Source organism: Canis lupus, chromosome 20 (assembly GCF_011100685.1).
Source record: "Canis lupus familiaris isolate Mischka breed German Shepherd chromosome 20, alternate assembly UU_Cfam_GSD_1.0, whole genome shotgun sequence".
Lineage (NCBI taxonomy): Eukaryota > Metazoa > Chordata > Mammalia > Carnivora > Canidae > Canis > Canis lupus.
In genome coordinates this window covers 12,994,512-13,014,795 of record NC_049241.1, presented here as the reverse complement: position 1 = coordinate 13,014,795, position 20,284 = coordinate 12,994,512, and the positions used below count along the sequence as shown (strand labels likewise).

General features: G+C 39.5%; 1 protein-coding gene across 13 annotated transcripts in view; it reads left to right on the top strand.

Moving 5' to 3' along the window:
* Positions 1 to 20,284, top strand: part of ITPR1 (inositol 1,4,5-trisphosphate receptor type 1) — a 319,048-nt gene that overhangs the window by 126,021 nt on the left and 172,743 nt on the right. For 10 of the 13 annotated variants that reach the window (XM_038565795.1, XM_038565791.1, XM_038565790.1 and 7 more), the window contains exons 7-13: positions 2,561 to 2,719; positions 4,599 to 4,697; positions 5,798 to 5,881; positions 5,990 to 6,136; positions 11,462 to 11,557; positions 13,074 to 13,118; positions 16,908 to 17,062. In XM_038565795.1, coding sequence (XP_038421723.1) covers positions 2,561 to 2,719; positions 4,599 to 4,697; positions 5,798 to 5,881; positions 5,990 to 6,136; positions 11,462 to 11,557; positions 13,074 to 13,118; positions 16,908 to 17,062 — 785 coding nt within the window. The remainder of the gene's footprint in view (positions 1 to 2,560; positions 2,720 to 4,598; positions 4,698 to 5,797; positions 5,882 to 5,989; positions 6,137 to 11,461; positions 11,558 to 13,073; positions 13,119 to 16,907; positions 17,063 to 20,284) is intronic. The other 3 variants (XM_038565792.1, XM_038565799.1, XM_038565798.1) reach the window with 1 other exon arrangement.

The window sequence follows — 20,284 nt, the reverse complement described above, 5'->3', positions numbered from 1 at the left end:
ACAACTTTTATCTGTTGGTTTAAGAATTACTCACAGGGCCAATAAGAGCAATTCTGTACCTTCAGATAGAATATTTGCTGATAGGTCTCATATCTTGTCTCATGGGTTGTGAGGTTTACTTGTTTATCCCTTGTGCCTTTAAAGTTGGCACGGGGATAAAACACACATGAGGAAATAGCTACTGCGGGGTTTGCTAAGAAAATCTATCTGGGTCTATCCTTGCAGAAAATAGTGCGTGAGTCCAATGCCAAATGTAGCCTTTTTCTTTCTTCCTTCTTTTCTTTTCTTTTCTTTTCTTTTCTTTTCTTTTTTTTCTTTTCTTTTCTTTTCTTTTCTTTTCTTTCTTTTCTTTTTCTTTTCTTTTCTTTCTAATTGCTTTCTTGCTTTCTTTCATCTTTTTCTCTTTCTTTCCCTTTCTTTCTCTTTCTTTCTTTCTTTCTTTCTTTCTTTCTTTCTTTCTTTCTTTCTTTCTTTCTTTCTTTCTTTCTTTCTTTCTGTATTTATTTTAGAGAGGGAATATATGCATGAGTGGGGGAGGAATAGAGAGGAAAGGACAGGGAGTAGAAAGAATCTGAAGCAGACTGCCCACTGAGTGCAGAACCCAACCCAGGGCTTGAGCTAGCGATCCTATGATTGTGACCAGGGCCAAAACCAAGAATCTGAGGCTTTACCAGCTAAGCCACCCAGGCGCCCTTGTAGCTCTTTTCTGTTTATGTAGATGCTGGATCATTTTGATACACAAAGGGTAATAGTTACCAATTTTTAAAGACCTGACCCATTTGGTTATCTTGCTTCATTATTTACGTTTCTGAAAGATATTGCTTATCATTTATACTTGACTGGCTACAAAGGAATTCTTTCTCATCGTTATTTCTGAAATAGCAGTGATAATCTGGAGCCTGGAAAAAGTACTATTGCCACATTGGTAATAGCAACCTTTTATGTTTAAATGGTTTATTATTATTTGGCCTTTTGGATAGTAAAGTAGCTTTTGAAAATAGGTCCTACCAATCCCACTCCACCTCCCTTTCAACTTCTGTCCAACTGAGAAAAGACACAAAGGGCCAGTCAGGTGGGCCCAGATTTCAGTATCAGCTTTATTACTGGGCCAGACCAGTGCCTTCAAACTCAGGACTCCCTGATGTCGTTAGAGAGTACGGCTTGAACTGAAGATGGAAGGTGGGCATAGGGGCTGAGAATGTAAACTTTTAAGTGTATTCCAATTCGGATTATGGGACTTAATGACTGAGATTTTGGGCAAGAAATGTTCCCATTGCCTCAATTTGCTCACTAGCAAAATGAGAATAATCATGGTATCGTTTCCTAAATGATTGAGAGGTATCTCTCAGAGTAAGCTCTGAATATATTTTAGCTTATATTACTTATTACTTCTTCAAAGCCTGGACCTTGGGATCCATCTCTAGGTAATATCAGTTTATAAACCAACTGAGTTCAGCACCTGGACAGATGTGCAGAAAATCAGGGGCCACTCACCAGGGTAACAATGAAGACTTAAGAGGGCATTGCCTTCCCCTTGTGTATAACAGCCAACGGACGTCAGGAGCTCACAAATCAGACTCATGACCCTAATAACATTGATAGGAGCATGTGGATCTCCTAAGAAGGTTCTAGAAAGTGTATCGATTAACATATAAAAAAGGGATATTGGCAGTTGGCAATGAAGTTCCATGCTGGTCTTAATATTTCTCCAGGATTTGGGTAATCTTTCATCTACCCTTCCGTCTTCTCTTATAGCCTGTTAAATTTGGAAGCATTAATTAATACTTCCTGGTACAGACCCACTATGAGACAAGTTGTTTCCCATTTAGATCTTTGGTTCTCCCAAGAATTAACAATAAAGTAGTTAGCATTGAAGATGGAAATTTGGGACACCTGGCTGGCTCAGCAGTTAAGCATCTGCCTTCAGTGCAGGGAGTGATCCTGGAGTCTCAGGATCGAGTCCCACATCGGGCTCCCTGCATACAGCCTGCTTCTCCCTATGCCTATGTTATTGCCTCCCTCTCTCTCTCTGTATCTCTCATTAATAAATAAATAAAATCAAAAAATTAAAAAAAAAGAAGACGGAAATTTATAGCAGCCATGTTATTCCATATGAAACGATACCCCCTAACGACCTAACAGGGTCATCTCTTAAACTGTTTCTTATGCTCAAAAGTGCCTTTCCTTAGCTCTATGTTAAAGTCAGGGATATTCAGATTGCAGTTCCTCAGCTCCTTTATATGGGATTAGGCTCCTTCCTACCTGTTAACAGATGGCAGAGTGCTGTTCCCTGCAAATGGTGCTCTTGACCTAAACAACATCCATCTTGTCCACAGCCATGTTGGGGGGAAAAATAAAATATTTCTTCTTCCCTCTACTTCTCCCTTTGCTCTTCCTTATTTTCTAATTATTCCCTGCCTCAGGCACTTCTAGGACTCTCTAACTCCACAATTAGCTCAGAAGTGGAAGGAAGGTTTGATACATATTTATGTGACTAAGAGAAATCATAGAGATTCAGAGACCTGCTGACACTCACCTTATTCTCCCTGTGGGTTTTCAGCTCCTGCATTTGAAAAGCAATAAATACCTAACTGTGAATAAGAGGCTTCCAGCTCTGCTGGAGAAGAATGCCATGCGAGTGACTTTGGACGAGGCGGGAAATGAAGGGTCCTGGTTTTATATTCAGCCATTCTACAAGCTACGATCCATTGGAGACAGTGTAAGTGCAAACTCTTGGCCTGGGGAGCGCTCCATGCCAAGCTTCCAACTGGAACTGTATATACAAGTCAACTAGGAGAACTTTATAGCTGGAACCAGAGGCTTATCCTGTATGAAGAGAAGGGAGTCACTATGGAAACCAGTGTTTGGGAAACAGGGAAATTTGGAGAGAAGTGTGACCTAAATACGGTAGCTGTGTTTTTCCTTCTGAGTTTCTGAAAAAAAAATTATATGACTACCCCATTACCTCAGTAACTTCACCAGGAAAACAGCTAGCCTGTACTAACGTCCTGGGGCGTGTCCCTGTCATTCTAGATCATTAGTGGAATAGAAATGCCTCTCTATTTTGGAAATAAAGTAAAGGAGTATAGAAGATAACTATATACAGCAGGGAAGGAGAATGGATTTTAGGGTTATCTTTGCTTTTTCCTTTATTGGTAAACTGGCAGGCTCTCCATCTTGTTGCAGTGACTGCAGTTGGTCCTGAGTTGGCCCCTTTCCTGAGGGGTCCTTAGAATATTAAGCCACTGAAATACTTTTCCATGTGACTTAGAACAGTTCTGATACTCACCAGCTACATTAGTATGTCATTATGTGGGCATACACTTGACAACAAATATGTTTAAATGCTATTAAGCCCAATTTCTGACCTTGTTAGGATTGGAAATAGCAATTTTTTACTAAAACGAAATGTGTTCCTTAAACAGCTTGAAATCTTGTCAAAATGTTTAGCTAGCCTAAACCTCACACTGGTTTTTGCCATATTCAGTATTACTATTTAAGTTTCCAAGCTTTGGGCAGTGTACGTGTTCATTTATATGTTGGTATATGTATGACATTATATGCAGTATGACAGAAGCATGTAGAAGCAGAACATTCCTTCCCAGTTGGTGTATAATAACTATTGATGCTCAACTGAGAAGAGAAGAACAAGTCCAGTAGAGCTTAGTTTTCACCATAAGTGTTGGACTTTTTTGAGATCCTTATGTATATATATTTGGAGTTAAGGAAAATTTAATTGTATATGCCCCCCAAATGTAGCAAACTCATCAAAATAGATGAGTTTTACCTCTTAGGAAACCATCATTTCTGTCCTCCTTCCTTCTTCCTTCATAATAAAAGACAAATGTGCTTTGTCCTGAATTTCATTTTCAGCAAGTCCTCCTTGATTTTATTATTTAAATGTACCTGTTTGGCTGTGCCTTAGTTTAGAAGTTAAGATGGAGTTGAAGGACTGGTTATCCTTTGTAGGATAGTGTTTTACAAACAAGTGTCGGTCTATTTGTGGACTCTGGGATCAGTTTAGTGGCTTATGACTTTCATTTTGGAATGTGGATTAGAATAGATAGTATCAGGCTGTCCTAAACATAATGAGGATAAGTATTGTTTTAGGGCAGTAACTTATGTTTCAGATAAATATAGATATGTATATCTATATATGTACACATATACATATACACACATATGTGCACATAAGTAGGTATGACTGGAATATAATAGAGATGTATTTCTTAATGTGGCATGTACTCAAAAAAATATGAAAGTCAGTGCTTTAGATGGCTTTTTCTTTTAAAAATAGACTTCCTTCAGGCAATGTTCTGCTTCTATTCCTAATACTCAGAGCTTATTTATGTATCTGTTAACATAGGAAAAGAGGGATATTGATAGTTGGCAGTGGTATCCCATGCTGGTCTTAGCATTTCTCCAGGAATTGGACAGGGATTGTGAGACTTCACTGCCTGGCCTCTACTGTGAGGGGTTCGGCTGAGCTGGCTGAGGATGTTCCAAATCCAAGGGGTGATCTGAAGATGCCCAGCTGCCCTCTACCAGGGATTTCTGACCTGTTTTGTGAAAACCTCTGTTGGTCTCTTCTTTTCCAGGTGGTCATAGGTGACAAGGTTGTACTGAATCCTGTCAATGCTGGCCAGCCCTTACATGCTAGCAGCCATCAGCTAGTGGATAACCCAGGCTGCAACGAGGTAAGGAAAACCAAGTTATGGCCTGTGAGCAGGCATATGTGCAAGAGCAAGCCTTCTTGGGACCAGGGCATGTGCATGCTGAAAGTGACCTTTTTAGGACTTGGGGTACTTACAGGTAAGTAACCGAGTCCCAGGACCAGGGCTCCCACATGGGGCTGGGTGAGGGCCAATAGTTACCCTAGGGCTCATTTTACTAAGCCTCATATAACTGGGAGATTGTTGCCAAATTTGTTAAGCCAGTGAAGGGCCTCTTTTACCAAATTTTTCTGGCTTAGAGGGGCACCTTTTTCCAGTTTATTTCCCTTAAGAGAATGTCTTTGGCTGATTATTAAGATGGGTGTACTACAGGCCATCAGCAACCTCGCAACGGGGATATGTTGCTTTTGGCAGTACAGTTCCTTGGCCTCAGATTGACAATTATAGGACCAAAGGATGGTAACTTGATTGTGACATACATATTTGCCTAAGAGTTGGGGACACAGTCTGGAGTCGTATGGAATGAAATCCCAAATCTGCCATTTCCTAGCTCCATGTTTGTGGGTTAGTTACCATATGTCTCCCTCATCTCCCTGTGCATTAGTTTTCCTGTCTGAAATAGGTGTGATGGTCATTACTGGTTTTTTTGTTTGTTTGTTTGTTTTTTAATTAGGATGTTACTGAGGACTAAACGTAGTAGTGAATATTAGTGCTTAGCCCAGTGCCTGGCACATATTTAGTGTATAGTGTCTGCTCTTGCTAATGATTATCATTCACATTTTAGAATATATTCACTGGACTCTTTTTATCTTTATTAGTACTTGTTTTTATTGAGCTTTTACTTTTTGGCTACAGAACAGGAGACTTGGAGAAGAAAGGCAGGAAGCAAGGTTCCTTTAGTCATTTCAAGCATATGTGGAATGAACACAAATGCACCCTTTATTAACAAACACATATGCCAGGCCAGTTGAATTTGTGGTTCTTGTGATCTTAATGGTGTGAACTGGTAGGATTTGGGGGCAGAAGCACAGCCCTGCTTCTTGGGCAGTATGAGGAGTTTTTGGGCTGGAAGACAGAGTTACTGGGAGGGATGTGTGAAAAAATAACTGTCATTTGTTTTTCAGGTCAATTCTGTCAACTGCAATACAAGCTGGAAAATAGTCCTTTTCATGAAATGGAGTGACAACAAAGATGACATACTGAAGGGGGTAAGCTGGATACTTCTCAGGTCGGCAGCACTTGGCTCTACATGGTGCAGCAGCTAAGTTCTCTTGTAAAATTCACTTTCCTTAATTCCTCCATATGTCAACTTTTAGGGTGACGTGGTGAGGCTGTTCCATGCGGAGCAGGAGAAGTTCCTTACCTGCGATGAGCACAGGAAGAAGCAGCATGTCTTCCTGAGAACTACCGGCCGGCAGTCAGCCACATCTGCCACGAGTTCAAAAGCCCTGTGGGAGGTGGAGGTAAGGGATGATGCTGGAGCGGGAGAGAGAGGATTCATGGGTTTGTAGGGTACTTAAGCCCACTCTTTAAAAGATGGGTCAGGATGACAGATGAACAAGCATGTCAAGCTGCATCTGAAGGATGCTGGATGTGCTTGTGAAGGAAAATGATGTCTACTTTAGAAGCAAACTTGAAACTAGAAGTTTCTTTCTCTTGGCCATCTAATCATCAGCCTCCATGTCTTCCTTTCCCTTGGTTATTTTTCTGTCACAATATGTAATTGAGTGCCTACTCAGCATGATACACAGGTGACTCATGTCAGTGAGCATAGAAGGAGAGACACTCAGACATCAGTGGATGGCAGAGTGGCCACAGACACATTCTTCATGCTCCAGAGATTGAGATGAGGGAGGGAGAAGTTCAGGTTGGGTGAAGGAGATGGTGTCTGAGCTGGTAGTTACAGGATGACATGTATTTCTGAAGGCAGAGACGCGTAGAGTGTAAGTCATTTCATGTCAGACGGTGGCACAGGATTGGAATAGGAGACAGCCTTGAGGTAAGGCTTAGCATCCCAGTTCGGTGGGGGGCGGGGGGGGGGGCGGCAGAGGATAGGAAGGGAAGTGAAACAGAAACTGATTTTGGAGACCAGAGCCTAAAAGGCCTCTATCCAGGCATGAGTTTGGATTAAGTCCTAGGCAGGGATGGAGTTTGGAGAGTAGTTTTGAGCAGAGGAGTAACACAATCAATGCACTAGTTAAGGAGATAAATGTTTCGCTCACAGCATGTCATTTATTGAGAGGGGTAAAAAGCGACTAGAAACATGGGACCCAAGAGACAATGGCATGACTACTTGGTGACAGAGGTGACAAGGGCCTAAGCTGCAGAGACTTGGCTCCTACCCCAAAGCCCTTCTCTATATGTAACTGCAACTCTTGGGGTACATGCATTTCTCTGTCTTGACTTGCCTCCTCTCTTTTACTTCCTTTGCTTTGTTTTATGTTTTTATTGCGGTACAGCAGACATAAAGTGCCCAGATCAAAAGTATACAACTTGATGAATTTTTATGTACACGTATAAGTCATATCACCAGCACCCAGATCAGGAAGTAGAAGACTAACAGCACCTAGAAGGCTCCCTTGAGCCTCTTTACAGCACTGTTTTGTTTTCCTCCTAGAGAAGTAACCAGTGATTTGACTTCTGCATGCATGGTTAGGTATTCTCTATTCTTGAACTTTGCATAAATGGACTCAGACAGTATATGATCTTTTTCTGGCCTTTTTTTTTCCTTACTCAGAATAATTGAGATTCATTCATGTTGTTGCATGTATCAATAGTTCATTCCTATTGGTGAATAGTTTCATCATACGGTATACCACAATTTGTCTGTTTACCTGCTGATGGACATTTGAGTTGATCCCAATTTTTGGCTGTTACAACTAAAGCTTTTGAGAACATTATAAATGTGAACAGGTCTCTTCATAGTCATGAACTTTCATTTCTCTTGGCTAAATATCTGGAAATGGAATAGCTGGATCACATGGTGGGTGTATGTTTTTAAGAAAAAAAAAAACTACCAAACTGGTTTCCAAAGTGCTCGTATCATTTTATATTCCTACCACCAAGTATGAGAATTCTAGTTCTTCCACATCATCACCAACACTTGGTGTGGTTAGTTCTTTTAATGCTAACCATTTTAATAGGTGTATAGTAAAATTTCTTAGTGCTTTTAATCTGCAGTTCCCTGATGGCTAATGATATTGAGCATTTTTCCATGTCTTTATTTGCCATCAATGTATATTCTTCATTGAAGTGTCTGTTCCAATATTTTGCCCATTTAAAAAATTGTCTTCTCTTTTAACATGGATGTTGTAGTACTCAGGTTTTTCTTGGCTATTGTATAAAAATTTCTACAGCTTTCATGATGAAAGGAACCTATATGAAGTTTTCAATTTCTACCTTCTCCTTATTCTTTTTCTCCTTCTCTCCACATCCATAGCACTTGGGAGTTTTTTAGTTAGTGCCTATATAGAGACAGTGTCAATCCTGCTAGATTATATATAAACCACTTGTGAGTTAGACCTTTACATTGCTCGCTGATATCACCATTGCACTCAGCACAGGGTTTTATATGTTCAAAACAGTCTTTCAGAACCACTCTTCATGTGCGATTTGGATACTAGTGCAAAAAAAATCCCCCAAAAAACAAAAATCCATAGCCCTAAAAAACTTCTTTTTCTCGGGTATATTTAAAGTAGTAAGTGGAAAATAAAGAAAAACTGAAAATACAGGAAAAAAAAAGAAAGTAAACCATCATTTCATTAACTTAATGTGCCCATTTCCATGGAGCTGTTTATTCTGTGAGCAGGTTATTTTAAGCACAGTTGACATCACTTTACAGACATTTTTGTGTATTGGTTTAACATGCTGTCATAAACCCCCTCTCCAAAAAAAAAGTCCAAACCCTGCAAAAGTGGCTGACTTTTTAGTACATTTAAGAGCAGGTACCTTGTCTATTCACTTGCAAATTGGTAGGAATGAATTAAAGATCACAAGTCTGTGTGGAGGGTGTTTGAGGTATGGTCTTCTAAAACTTCAGGTACATAACTCAGCAGTCTACTTCAGAGCATCTTCTCTTTTTTTCCTTCTGAAAAGAAACAGCTGTCTAATTCTTATTCCCTAATAAATTGTTTCCTGCCGGTTTTTCCTTGAATATCCTTGGAAAACATTGAACATCTCCCACTTTTATATTGTTCTGGAATCATAAGTGTTCCTTTAAAATAAAAAAAGGAAAACAATATCATGTTTAGCATTTCTTGTACTGCAGGTCTGCTAATGACTGATGCTCTTAGCTCTCATTTGAAAATGAGAAAATATATTTCACCTTCACTTTAAAAATCTGTTTTTTTTTTCCCCAAATAATAGTTTCACTGAAATACAACTCATATATTTAAAGTGAACAATTCAATGGTTTGTATTAGGTTTGTAGAATTTGACCATTATCACCACAGTCAATTTTAGAACATTTTCATTACTCCAAGATGAACCCTGTATCCATAGTGATCCCCTCCTGGTAATCTCTATTCCTTATCTCTATAGAATTATCTATGCTGGACATTTCCTATAAATGATATACTACAATATGTGATCCTTTGTATTTGACTTCTATCACTTCTTTCACAACGTTTTCAAAGTTCATCCATACTGCCACGTTTATCAGTACTTCATTCTTTTTTATTGCCAAATAATACTCCATTGTTACGCTATATTTTCTTACTTAATGGTATTTGGATTATTTCTACTTCTGAGTAATGCTTCTGTGAACACTTACATACTGAGTTTTTGTGGTAGGTATTTCAGTTCTCTTAGGGGTGGAATCATGGGTCATATGGTTAAAACTTGTTTAACTTTTTTGAAGAACTTCCAAATTGCACTAGTTGATACTCCCACTTGTGGTGTCTTAAGGTTCCAATTTCTCCACATGGCCTTCATTTATGAAGGCTATTTTTGTTAGATTCTGAATTCTAGGTAGACAGGTTTCTCCCCCCTGTACTTTAAAGTTGTGCATCCATTGTCATCTTGCATGCCTAATTTCTAATGTAGAATTCTGTGGTTTCTTACCTTTGTTCTTTGTATATAGTGTCTTTTTTTTTTCTTGGTTGCTTTTAAGATTTTTATTTACATTAATCTAATTATGATATACCTTGGTGGCTGGATATGTAGGTGTGTATGTGTGTGTGTTTATCCTACTTTGAGGCTATTAAGTTTCTTGAATCTGTGTATATATCAAATGGGAAGATTTGGGTTCATTGTTTCTCAAATATTTTTCTTATCCCCGGCAACCCACACAGACATGCTGGATCATTTAATATTGTCTGACAGTGACCATCGTCACATTTATGGGTCACATTTTCCTGATTCTTATCTGTCCAGTGCTGGATATATGCTGAACATTGTGGTGCTACTCTGGAGTGTCTATATTCTGTTGCTTTCCTTTAAAGAGTTTTGAGTTTTGTTTTGTCAGTAAAGTTACTTATGAATTAGTTTGATGCTTTAGAGCTTATCTTAAACACTTGTTAAGTCAAGTGTGTTACAGTCTCTCATTATTAAGGTGTAACTCTTTTTGACATTTTTCCTGAATGCCCCAAGTGTTCTATGGAATCTCTCAGAGCATATTCCAGTCCCAAGTGAGCAATGAGAACATTGAGCTCACAACTTCCCTGTCATTCTTCATTTGGTCTTGTGTGGTCTTACCTAACATATATGCAACTTGGTATTCAACCAAAGACTCAAGGAGGCCCCTGTGTAGACATCTGGAGCTTTTTTTCTGAGTAGTTCTGTATTGTGCTCCCACAAATACAGCCACCTCAGTCTCCCTAAATTCTGACATATCTCCTCAACTCAAACCGTGTTGTTTTCTTAGATTCTCCTTTCCAGTTGTACCATCCAGAGAGGACCTCAAGGCAGAAAGCTGTAATAACCATGAAGATCACTTTGTTCCCTTTTCTCAGAGATCACAATTGTGTACTGCCTGTTGTCCAACATCTGAACAAAGTTGTTTCCTATATTTTATCTAGTTTTCTAGTTATCTAAAGCAAGTTCATATATTTTGTGCTGTGTCTAATTGTTCATGGCACCAATTACCAGTGCCAGTTATTCCATCATGAAGAAGCTGAAATTACATATCTTTTTATGATAAATTGGCCCAGGCTCTGTGAGTTTTAAGTTTCAGAGCACTGGCTTATCTTTGTGTTTCAGCACTAGTATAAGTATAGAATGCTTTCATAGTTTCCTCTGAAATTTCATTTTATTTGTCATGTCTTTTCATGGATGAGTTGTAGAATCTTTTTTTTTTTTTTTAAAGATTTTATCTATTTATTCATGATAGTCACACAGAGAGAGAGGCAGAGACACAGGCAGAGGGAGAAGCAGGCTCCATGCAGGGAGCCCGACGTGGGACTCGATCCCGGGTCTCCATGATCGCGCCCCGGGCCAAAGGCAGGTGCCAAACCACTGCGCCACCCAGGGATCCCGAGTTGTAGAATCTTAACTTCTACTTTATTATGATTAAAGCAAATAATCTGAAAAACATTCAACTTTTTAGCCATTTTTTTCCAGCCATTTCATATTAACTGGGAGGCTATTTCTTCTTTGGAGAAACATAGTACTTCCATATGTTGGAGCTCTGACATTATGTATGATACTTACAATGGCTTTGTTGGAAGATACTGATTTATTTCAGCTAGTAAATATCACTCCTGAACTATGACTTATGTGTGAAGTCTCAGTGTTATTTTAATATGGGTTGACACTTCTTCCGCTCTTGTTAATCTCTCTTCCTCTTGCAGGTAGTCCAACATGACCCGTGTCGGGGTGGAGCAGGATATTGGAACAGCCTCTTCCGTTTCAAGCATCTTGCTACAGGGCATTACTTAGCAGCAGAGGTAAGTAGCAGCTTCTATGTCTTTCTCTTTTAAGGCTGACACATTCCTTTTTCTTCATTTACCTGTGGCCATTGGGAATTTAGATGCTCAGTTACCTTGCTTTTCCTTCTGCTTTTCTGTTTCCTCTTGCCTCATTTCCCTGCTTATAGAAAAGAAAAAGTAAAGATGATTAACACATTTTAGTACTTCACAGGGATTCCAATTAAGATGTGGGGAGAAAATATATTTGAAAATAATAACTATAATGGGAATGTAATGTATGGCATAATGACTATAGTTAATTATACTGTATATTTGAAAGTTGTTAGAGAGTAGATTTAAAAAGAAAAAAAAGTAAAGAATGCTAATCTGGGATTTAAAATTAGAGAAATTTTTGCTTTTGCATTTTGCTCTCCCCACATTTTTCCTCTCCCCACATCTTATCTACCAGTCCTTGTCCTAATATGAATATCCAAGACTCAGCTATAGTGAAACATGGTATGTAAAGCCAGAAGCACTAAGACACATAAAAAATTAGACAACTTTATAAAGTATTCTGGTTCTCAGAGCACTAGTGGAATAGACAAGGTCTTATCTTTTACTTGCAGATATACCAAAAATCAAGGAAATTACTTTACTTTTAATGTCTATAAAAGGTTTTTGAGGAAAGGCAAGACTAAATACTGAAGGACAGGAAGAATTTACTTTTTTACTTTTTGTGTTAAATTAGGGAGCCATCATACTGTGTGACACATCATACTGTGTGACACATCATACTGTGTGACACATCATACTGTGTGACAGATGCTGAGTTTTACTCTTATCTGCTAGAAGATGTACAATACATTTTCATATCAGATTCTAGTTGTACATGAAAAGATACCTCTCATGGTCTGGTTCCACTGTGGGATGGCTCAGAGATAATCAAGGTGATGTGTGGATGACAGTATCACTTCTGCAGCTGACCCCAAAGAAGGCCAAATCTAAATGTACTGAACCCCCAGGATGCCTGATACTCGTAAGAACTGATGATTTCAAAATACTTAAGAACCAAAGGTCAAGACTAAGTTGAAATTTAAAATGAAGCCTTAAAGAATTATGGACCCAGCTAACCAGCTGTGAGAAATGTCAATTACATGGTTTGCCAAAGTGGTTATGTTCTGAAGCGAGTGTAACTCTTGCTGGAGGCCACACTTTTTTTTTTTTTTTTTTCAATTTCTACCTAAAACTAAGCAGGATTATTAATGACTGGATACTGATCTTTTATTTATCTCAGGGTTTTAACTGTTGCTTTGTTAGTGAATTCATTGTGTTCTTCTCTCGACACTCGAGAGCCGTCGTCTGGTAACTGGTAGACCATTCCATGTGTGTTGTACTCATGTTGTGTGTTGTGGCATGCTGGTTTCATGAACAGAGGGAAGGGACAAGTTTTTAGCTATTCAGAGATGTTCGCAGGCCTTGAAGTCTCCTGCAAGTGGGGCCGAGTCCTGGAGTAATCAATGGATGTTTTAATTTCCTAATGATTCTTTTTCATCAGGTAGACCCTGACTTTGAGGAAGAATGCCTGGAGTTTCAGCCCTCAGTAAGTATGAGCAAGAGCCTTCTTGTCTCCATCTGGTAGGGTGAGGCCAAATGATCTGGAACCCCATTTTAAGAAACTACCACTCATCATTGAGCACTGGGGAAGGGGAAATCTTAGGATGCCTTAAAAGAGGGTCTTTTATGTTTCCCTTGAGGGCAGTCATGTCTCCCTGTGTTCTGATTGGTCTAAGACTGTCAGTGATGATGCTCTTTCGGTATGTTTATTCAAGGGGTCTTCACCTTTAAGTTGTAGAGGTTGATGGTATCTCTTGGAATGCCCCTAGGCTAGAGACAGAGATGGCCCTTTAGAAGTCGGCCTTTTACAAATGAATATCCTATTGCAGTTGACCTCAACCTCACCCAGATTTTTTCAGGCAATGAGTGTGTGAGTTGGATAGTGTCATTTAGATGATGGAGATAACACATGAGGCGTGGTGTTCCTGACATCTGATTAGACACTGAATTGTCTAACCATCTGTCCTTGCTTTCTGCAAACTCAGAAATAGACTTTGTAATGTGGTTTGGAATGTAATAGCAACTAGATCTTTCTTTAGAGGCCGTATTGCCCATTAATGCTGCTTTGGAGGCACTTGGGTGTTGAATTGTCCACAACTGTGGGTTAAAGAGGGCAGTGGTTGTATTACATGGAAATAATAAGTATCTTGTGTAGTGCTTCATTCTGGTCTAGGATTTTAAAAAAATGCAAATAGTTGCTACTCTGTTTGACGTTGTGTGTTCATGTGATCATCTCTGGTGAATATGGTAGATGATATTGAGGCCATTCCTTTTATGCAGGTAGAGGGTTTTGAAAGAACTGACAGGCTTTAAAGTGGATCCATTAATAAAGGGATTGGGATGGAGATAATACAGATGCAGTTACCTTTGGAAAGTCTGAATTCTGTGGGAAAGATAAACCTTGCAGTTGGGTTTGGAAAGAATGTTAGCTTTGGAAGGAACGAAGAGGGGTTCTAGCTGAGAGCTTCCCGTTATGAGTTCCTGAACTTGCTGCGGGAGTTCATCTCTTTCTTGATTCTTGAGGTAGGAGCTGAGGGTCCTGCTCCTTCCTTTCATCTTCCTCACCCTCTCTTCCAGAACTCATTTTGAAAGCTACCCTTCCACACGGACTGGAAGGTCAAGAGCACTGACTTGCTCCAACTTCTTGCCAATGTGCAGGGAAATCTTTGCCCAACATCTGTGCGTAGTGTTCATATGGCTGGTTTTCAGGGGCTTACACTGGCAGGGGCATCATTTTTCATCAGGCAGTTCTTGTCCTTGCACCTTCTTTATTTTGGGAGAAAACTGCCTCTTTGTGACTTGTATCTAATGGTATTAGCACTGCTATCTGGGTTGTAACACAGAGTAGGTCACCTCTCGGAAATACCTTGGAAGGAGAGTTGTGGCTTTTGTCACTGAGAGCTGATGTCCATTTGTACCTTGAGCTTTGTGAGGAACAGGGCTGCTCTCCTGGCCTGTTGATGAATGAAGGGAGGTCTGGCATTCATAGTGCAGGAGGAAGAACATAGTGATCAAAAGCAAGGCAGGGAAAAGAGGCAGACCTGGGTATAAGTAGCAGAGCCACCCTTGAATGAGCTATGTGACTAAATGAGCTACTTTCCCCTCTGTGGCCCTCGATTCCCTCCTCTGTGAAAGTGGCAAATATGCTCATTGATAGGATGAAGTGAGGTGTGGTGTGTAAGACGTGGCCTGTAGTAAGCTCTCAGTAAGTAGCATTTGTGTCAGCTGCATATGATCAGTAGCATTTTTCATCTCTTTAAATCCATGAGTTCATCTAATCTGCACAGCAGCTGTGTGAAAGGAGTTAGGGGAGGTTTTATGATCTTTGTTGAACCGATGAGGAACCAGAGAGTGGTCCTAACTCATCACATGTCTTGGTTCTCTCAGAGTTCGGTCATCTTTCTATTTTTTCATGCTTCTTCATGCCATGGTGGTGGGAAAAGCTGCAGTGTGGAAACTTTGTTCTGCTTATGGGTCATGTACGTCCCTGAGACTGGCTCTTAGTGCTTGTAGGAATCTTTGCCTGGAATCTCACTTGGCTTGTTCAGCTTGTTGTTCTCAACGTAGCAGCGCCCATGAGCCACATGCTTGACGCCAGAGGGAGAGGAAGGACAACCACAAGTTGTCTCTTGTCTGGAAGGCTTTTGTACGTGTGCCTTTCCTCCCACTAGGTGGCAAACGCCGACTGCACATAAAGAACATGAAGTGCTCAGTCGCAGGTCCAGATACAGACACTCCGTGCAATTTTAATTTTTCTTTAGTGTTCCTGGCTGAACACTAAAGAAAAGGTCGGAAATTGAACTGCCAGCCTGTAGCTGAACTAGGTGTCTCAAACTAGAATCAGATTAGGGCTTATTTTAAAAGTGGTGTGTGGAAGACTTTGCAGGTCAGAATAGTTAGAAGAGGACAGATCTTTTTCTTGAACTGAGATATTTGTGCTCTCCATTTACTTCATACTTGAGTGTAGATAGAACAACAAATTGTAGGTTTGTTTAGGTAGTGTTACAAGGTATTAGAAGAGAGGGCATAGGGTAGAGGACACAGAGCTTTGGGAGATATTAAAAGAACCATTTGTATTTTCTTTTTCTCTCCCTTCTGTCTCTCTCCCCACCCTCCCTCTTCTCTCCCTCTTTTTCTCCCCCCTGTCCCTCTCTCTCTATCCCCTCCCTTCCTCTCTCCCAACCTCTCACCTCTCCCTTTCCCTACCCGTACTCCCTTCTTTCTTTTCTCAGAGAAAAATTGGGGCTGCTGATGAACTCTTAGAGCAGACTATTACCTGTAATCTTAGATGTGGGGCCCTGGAATTAAATTCTCTCATGCTCTCTCCTTTGCCTTCTAAATTGATTTCCTTTTATCCAGTCCCCGTTTGGAAAGGAGTCAGTGCTTCAGCCAAGCAAAGCAAGTTTTTGACAAGGAAAATGTGATTTCCCCAGTAGATACAGGTGGATGTTGTCTTCTTGCAAAGACATAAAAAATTAAAAATAATCCCACATAGAGTCACAGTGCTAGGAGACACCTTGCAAAGCCTATGAGAGGACGTGACAGTCTAAGCATGCTGCTTAAATCTGCTCAGGCAGATGGGCTCTGGAGCCTAGAATGTGCTTTTATAGTTTCTCAGGAAAGCTTTCGTCATTGGTCATTAGTCTTAACTGTCAGGGATTTTCTTCAGCCTCTGCCAAATCCCTTACATAGCAAGAGAGGCCCCCTTTTCCCTGAATTGTCATCGGCAGTGCTCCTTGATTAATTACAAACATTTTTTTCAGGGCTAGTCTGACTTCTCAAATATTTTTCTTGGCCACACTGGGATCTCTGCTTATGAACACTTGGATTCAGGCTTATTTTACTTTTTCTCCTGGGAAGTAGCTGTATCATATTATTGCTAGACAATTTAACTGTAGATTAACACAATGACCCATAACCAGATCCACAGGATGAGTTTTCTCAAAGTGCTTCTTTTCTCTTCCAACTACTGCAGATGGATGTAGCTATACGGACTTCTTCATCACCTATATAGCTCTCTTTCCATGGACATCTGTTACTGTAACCCTGCATTGTTTAAACATTTTTATTGCAACACAAGGAGGTAGAGTGTAAATATTCTTGGCATGGGTGGCCGATTATCATCTTTTATGATTGCTCTGAAACTATGGTTCTTTTCCTGCCAACTGCTGATGTTCACTATTGTTTCTTTCCTGTTCCTGTGGACTATGCAGTGATTGTAGTGAGTGGAGGATCTGGCGTGCAGAATCCATGATTTATGACTTTTCCTCCTCAGGTGGACCCTGATCAGGACGCCTCTCGAAGCAGGTTGCGAAATGCCCAAGAAAAGATGGTCTACTCCCTGGTCTCTGTGCCTGAAGGCAATGACATCTCCTCCATTTTTGAGCTAGACCCCACCACTCTTCGTGGAGGTGATAGCCTTGTCCCAAGGTATGGTTCTAAAATGGGTTATCCTGAGGGGGGTCAGAGCTGGTATATGTGTCTTGGCTGGGCTTCTTGGAATCCAAATCATCACTGCCTTTCTTGAAGCTTTTGTAAAGAATTTGTTCTGGTTGCCCATTGGAATGGCATCTGGTTTTTTAATGGCTCATTATTTATAAGTTCCCCGAAGTTGAATAAGAAGTACATTATTTTGGTAAATAAATCAAACCATAAGTTCAAGGAGCTCCACATTTCTAGTTTCCTCTACTCACATCCTCATTCCCAAACTTGAGAGTTCTCCTAGTCAACTGAATAAACAGTTGTTAAGAAATTCTTTAAAATGGAATATTTGCAGTTCACTGAGTACGTAGTAAAGTATTGGGAAGTCAGACCAGTGTCCTTTAGTTATTTTGTTAAATTTGACTCTTAGTTTGATTGCATAAGAATGTATTTTGATAGAGGGAATAACTGGATTCTGAAAGGGGTCAAAGCTCATGCTTAACACCACCATCTGCAGCAATACTATTAATAACGGCTTACATTTATTGAGTGCTTAACTACATGCCATATTCAGTGCTAAGTACTTTTATTTGTGTTATATTATGTCATCTTCACAAAACTCTCTGTGAGTTAGGTATTACTATTTGCCCCTTCTTATAGATAAGGAGACTAAAGCTTGGAGCTCAAGCAACTTATCACACATCAGCTAATCCCTTTGCAGAGCCCATAATCTTAAATGCTGAAGACAGACAGGGTAGTTGGGGGCAATTCTGACTCTTCAACACAGCATTGGCTAGCAGTGACCTCCGTGGCATTTGTAGGTTTAACACATGGCCCATCTCACTGAGTATCATTTTGTGTTTCATTATTCATGTATGTCATTGCCAATTCCCTGTTCAACGTGTTGGTGATACTGGTAAGTGCAGTGTGGGTACTATCAGGAGTGGAGGAGAACCTTCTCTTGTGCTGTCAGGGCGATGAACAGAGGCCAGTGTCCACACAGAAGAGCATTTTACATTGCAAGGAGGCTTTTCATTGTGATACAGTAAAAAGGCCACTTGATTCTTAAACTCTGTGAGGTTGTGAATTCTATGAATATCTGGGGAAAGCTATAGATATTTCTCTAGAAAATCCAAGTATGTGCCCAGCTTTGCATTCTCCAGGTTTGGAACCCCTAATTTAGACTGCCTTTTTTTTTTTTTTTTTAAGTAACAGATTTGTTGAGAGGGAAATCATATGCCGTATAATTTACCTAAAGTCTCAATTCATTGGCTTTTAGTATATGAGCGAGCAGAGTTAGGCACCTATCATCAGAATTGTAGGACATTTTTCACGAAAAAGAACATCATCCCTTTTCTCTGTTACTCTTATTTTTCCATGCTCCACTTCCATCCTTAGACTCACCTGTGTCCTGTCTTTATTGATTTGCCTTTTCTGGACATTTCACATAAATGGAATCGTGTAACATGTGGTCCTTTGTGACTGGCTTATTTCATTTAGTATTTTTAAGATTCATCCATGTTTATACCATGTATTAGTACTTCATTTTATCTTATTGCTGAATAATATTCCATTGTGTTGCTATACCACATTGTATTTATCCAATTATTTTTTTCTTATTTTTTTTAAAGGAGGGTTAATACCCATCCTTTAAAAAGCTTGCTTGTTTGTTTGTTTGTTTATTTATTATTTATTTATTTATTTATTTATTTCCCAACATAGGGCTTGAACTCATGACCCCAGAATTAAGAATTGCTTGCTCTACTGACTAAGCCAGTAGAGCACCATATATTCATCGAGTTTCTACTTGATGGCCAGTTGGGTTGTTAGCCCTTTTTTGCTATTACGCTGCTGTGAACATTTGTGTACACATTTTTGGAGGGGACATAAGTTTTCATTCTCTTGGGTGTATACCTAGGAGTGGAATGCTGTGTTATATAGTAACTCTGTCTAACCTTTTGAGGAACTGCTAGACTGTTTTTCAACATGGATGCACCATTTTACATTCCCACCTCTTGTATGTGAGAGTTCCAGTTTCTCTACATTCTCACCAATACTTGTCACTGTCTTTTTTTATGTGAACAATCCTGATAAGTGTGAAGCAACATGTCCTTGTGATTTTGATTTGCATTTCTGTGATGCCTAATGAGGTTCATCATCTTTTCCTGTGCTTTTTGGCCACTCATGTATTATCTTAGAATTTTTCCCATTTAAAAAATTGAATTGTCCTTTTATTACTGAGTTTTTAGTGTTCTTTATTTTAGATATAAATCCCTTACCAAATATATGATTTGCAAGAATTTTCTCCCATTGTCTAGGTTGTTTTCTCACTTCCTAGATGGTATCTATTGAAGTAGAAAAATGTTTAATTTTGTCGAAGTCCAATTTTTCTATTTTTCTATTTTTTCTTTGATTGCTTAAGCTTTTGGTTTCTTAAGAAATTATGCCCATTCCAAGGTCACAAACAATCATGCTGATGTTTTCTTCTAAGAGTTTTATAGTTTATGGTCTTTACTCTTAGATCTTTGATGCATTTTGAGATCCCTTTTAAATATTGTTTGTAGTAAGGCACATTGCTTTTTTTTAAGATTTTTATTAATTTTGAGAGAGAGAATGTGAGTACAAAGGTAGGGGCAGAGGCAGAGAGAGAGAGAGAATCTCAAGTAGATTCCATGCTGAGTGAGGAGCCCACTGTTAGACTTGATCTCATGACTCTGAGCCGGAATTAAGAGTTGGACCAACTGACTGAGCCACTCATGCACCCCAGTAAATTGCTTTTTAAAAGCTTCCTTTCTCATTGATTTGTTAACTAGACAGGTATAGGTTTGTAGAACACAATTACATTTTGGTTTAAGTAAGTTTCCATATGTTATGGCCTCTGTTCTGGAAATTATTTAATAAATTTCTTTAGGCTCCCAGGAGGCAAGGGAATGACAGTTATATTACATACTAAATGTTTTAGTTTTCTAGGGATAGCAAAGAACAGAGCCCTTTGATTTGACATATCACATTGTTTTATTTTATTAGAAGGTGCTTCGTGTCATTCCCTTGGCAAAGAGAGTAAGGTGCTAGTTGGCCATATTCCCCAATGGGTTGGAAATTCACATAATCCTGTAGGAAGGGGGAAGTCTAAGCTTTTAGGTCAGATGGCCAAGCAGCTTTGGCTGGTTAGAGACCCCTGCTTTTGTATCCACATCAATTCATTTATGTTTCTCTGTTGGAAAACTCTCA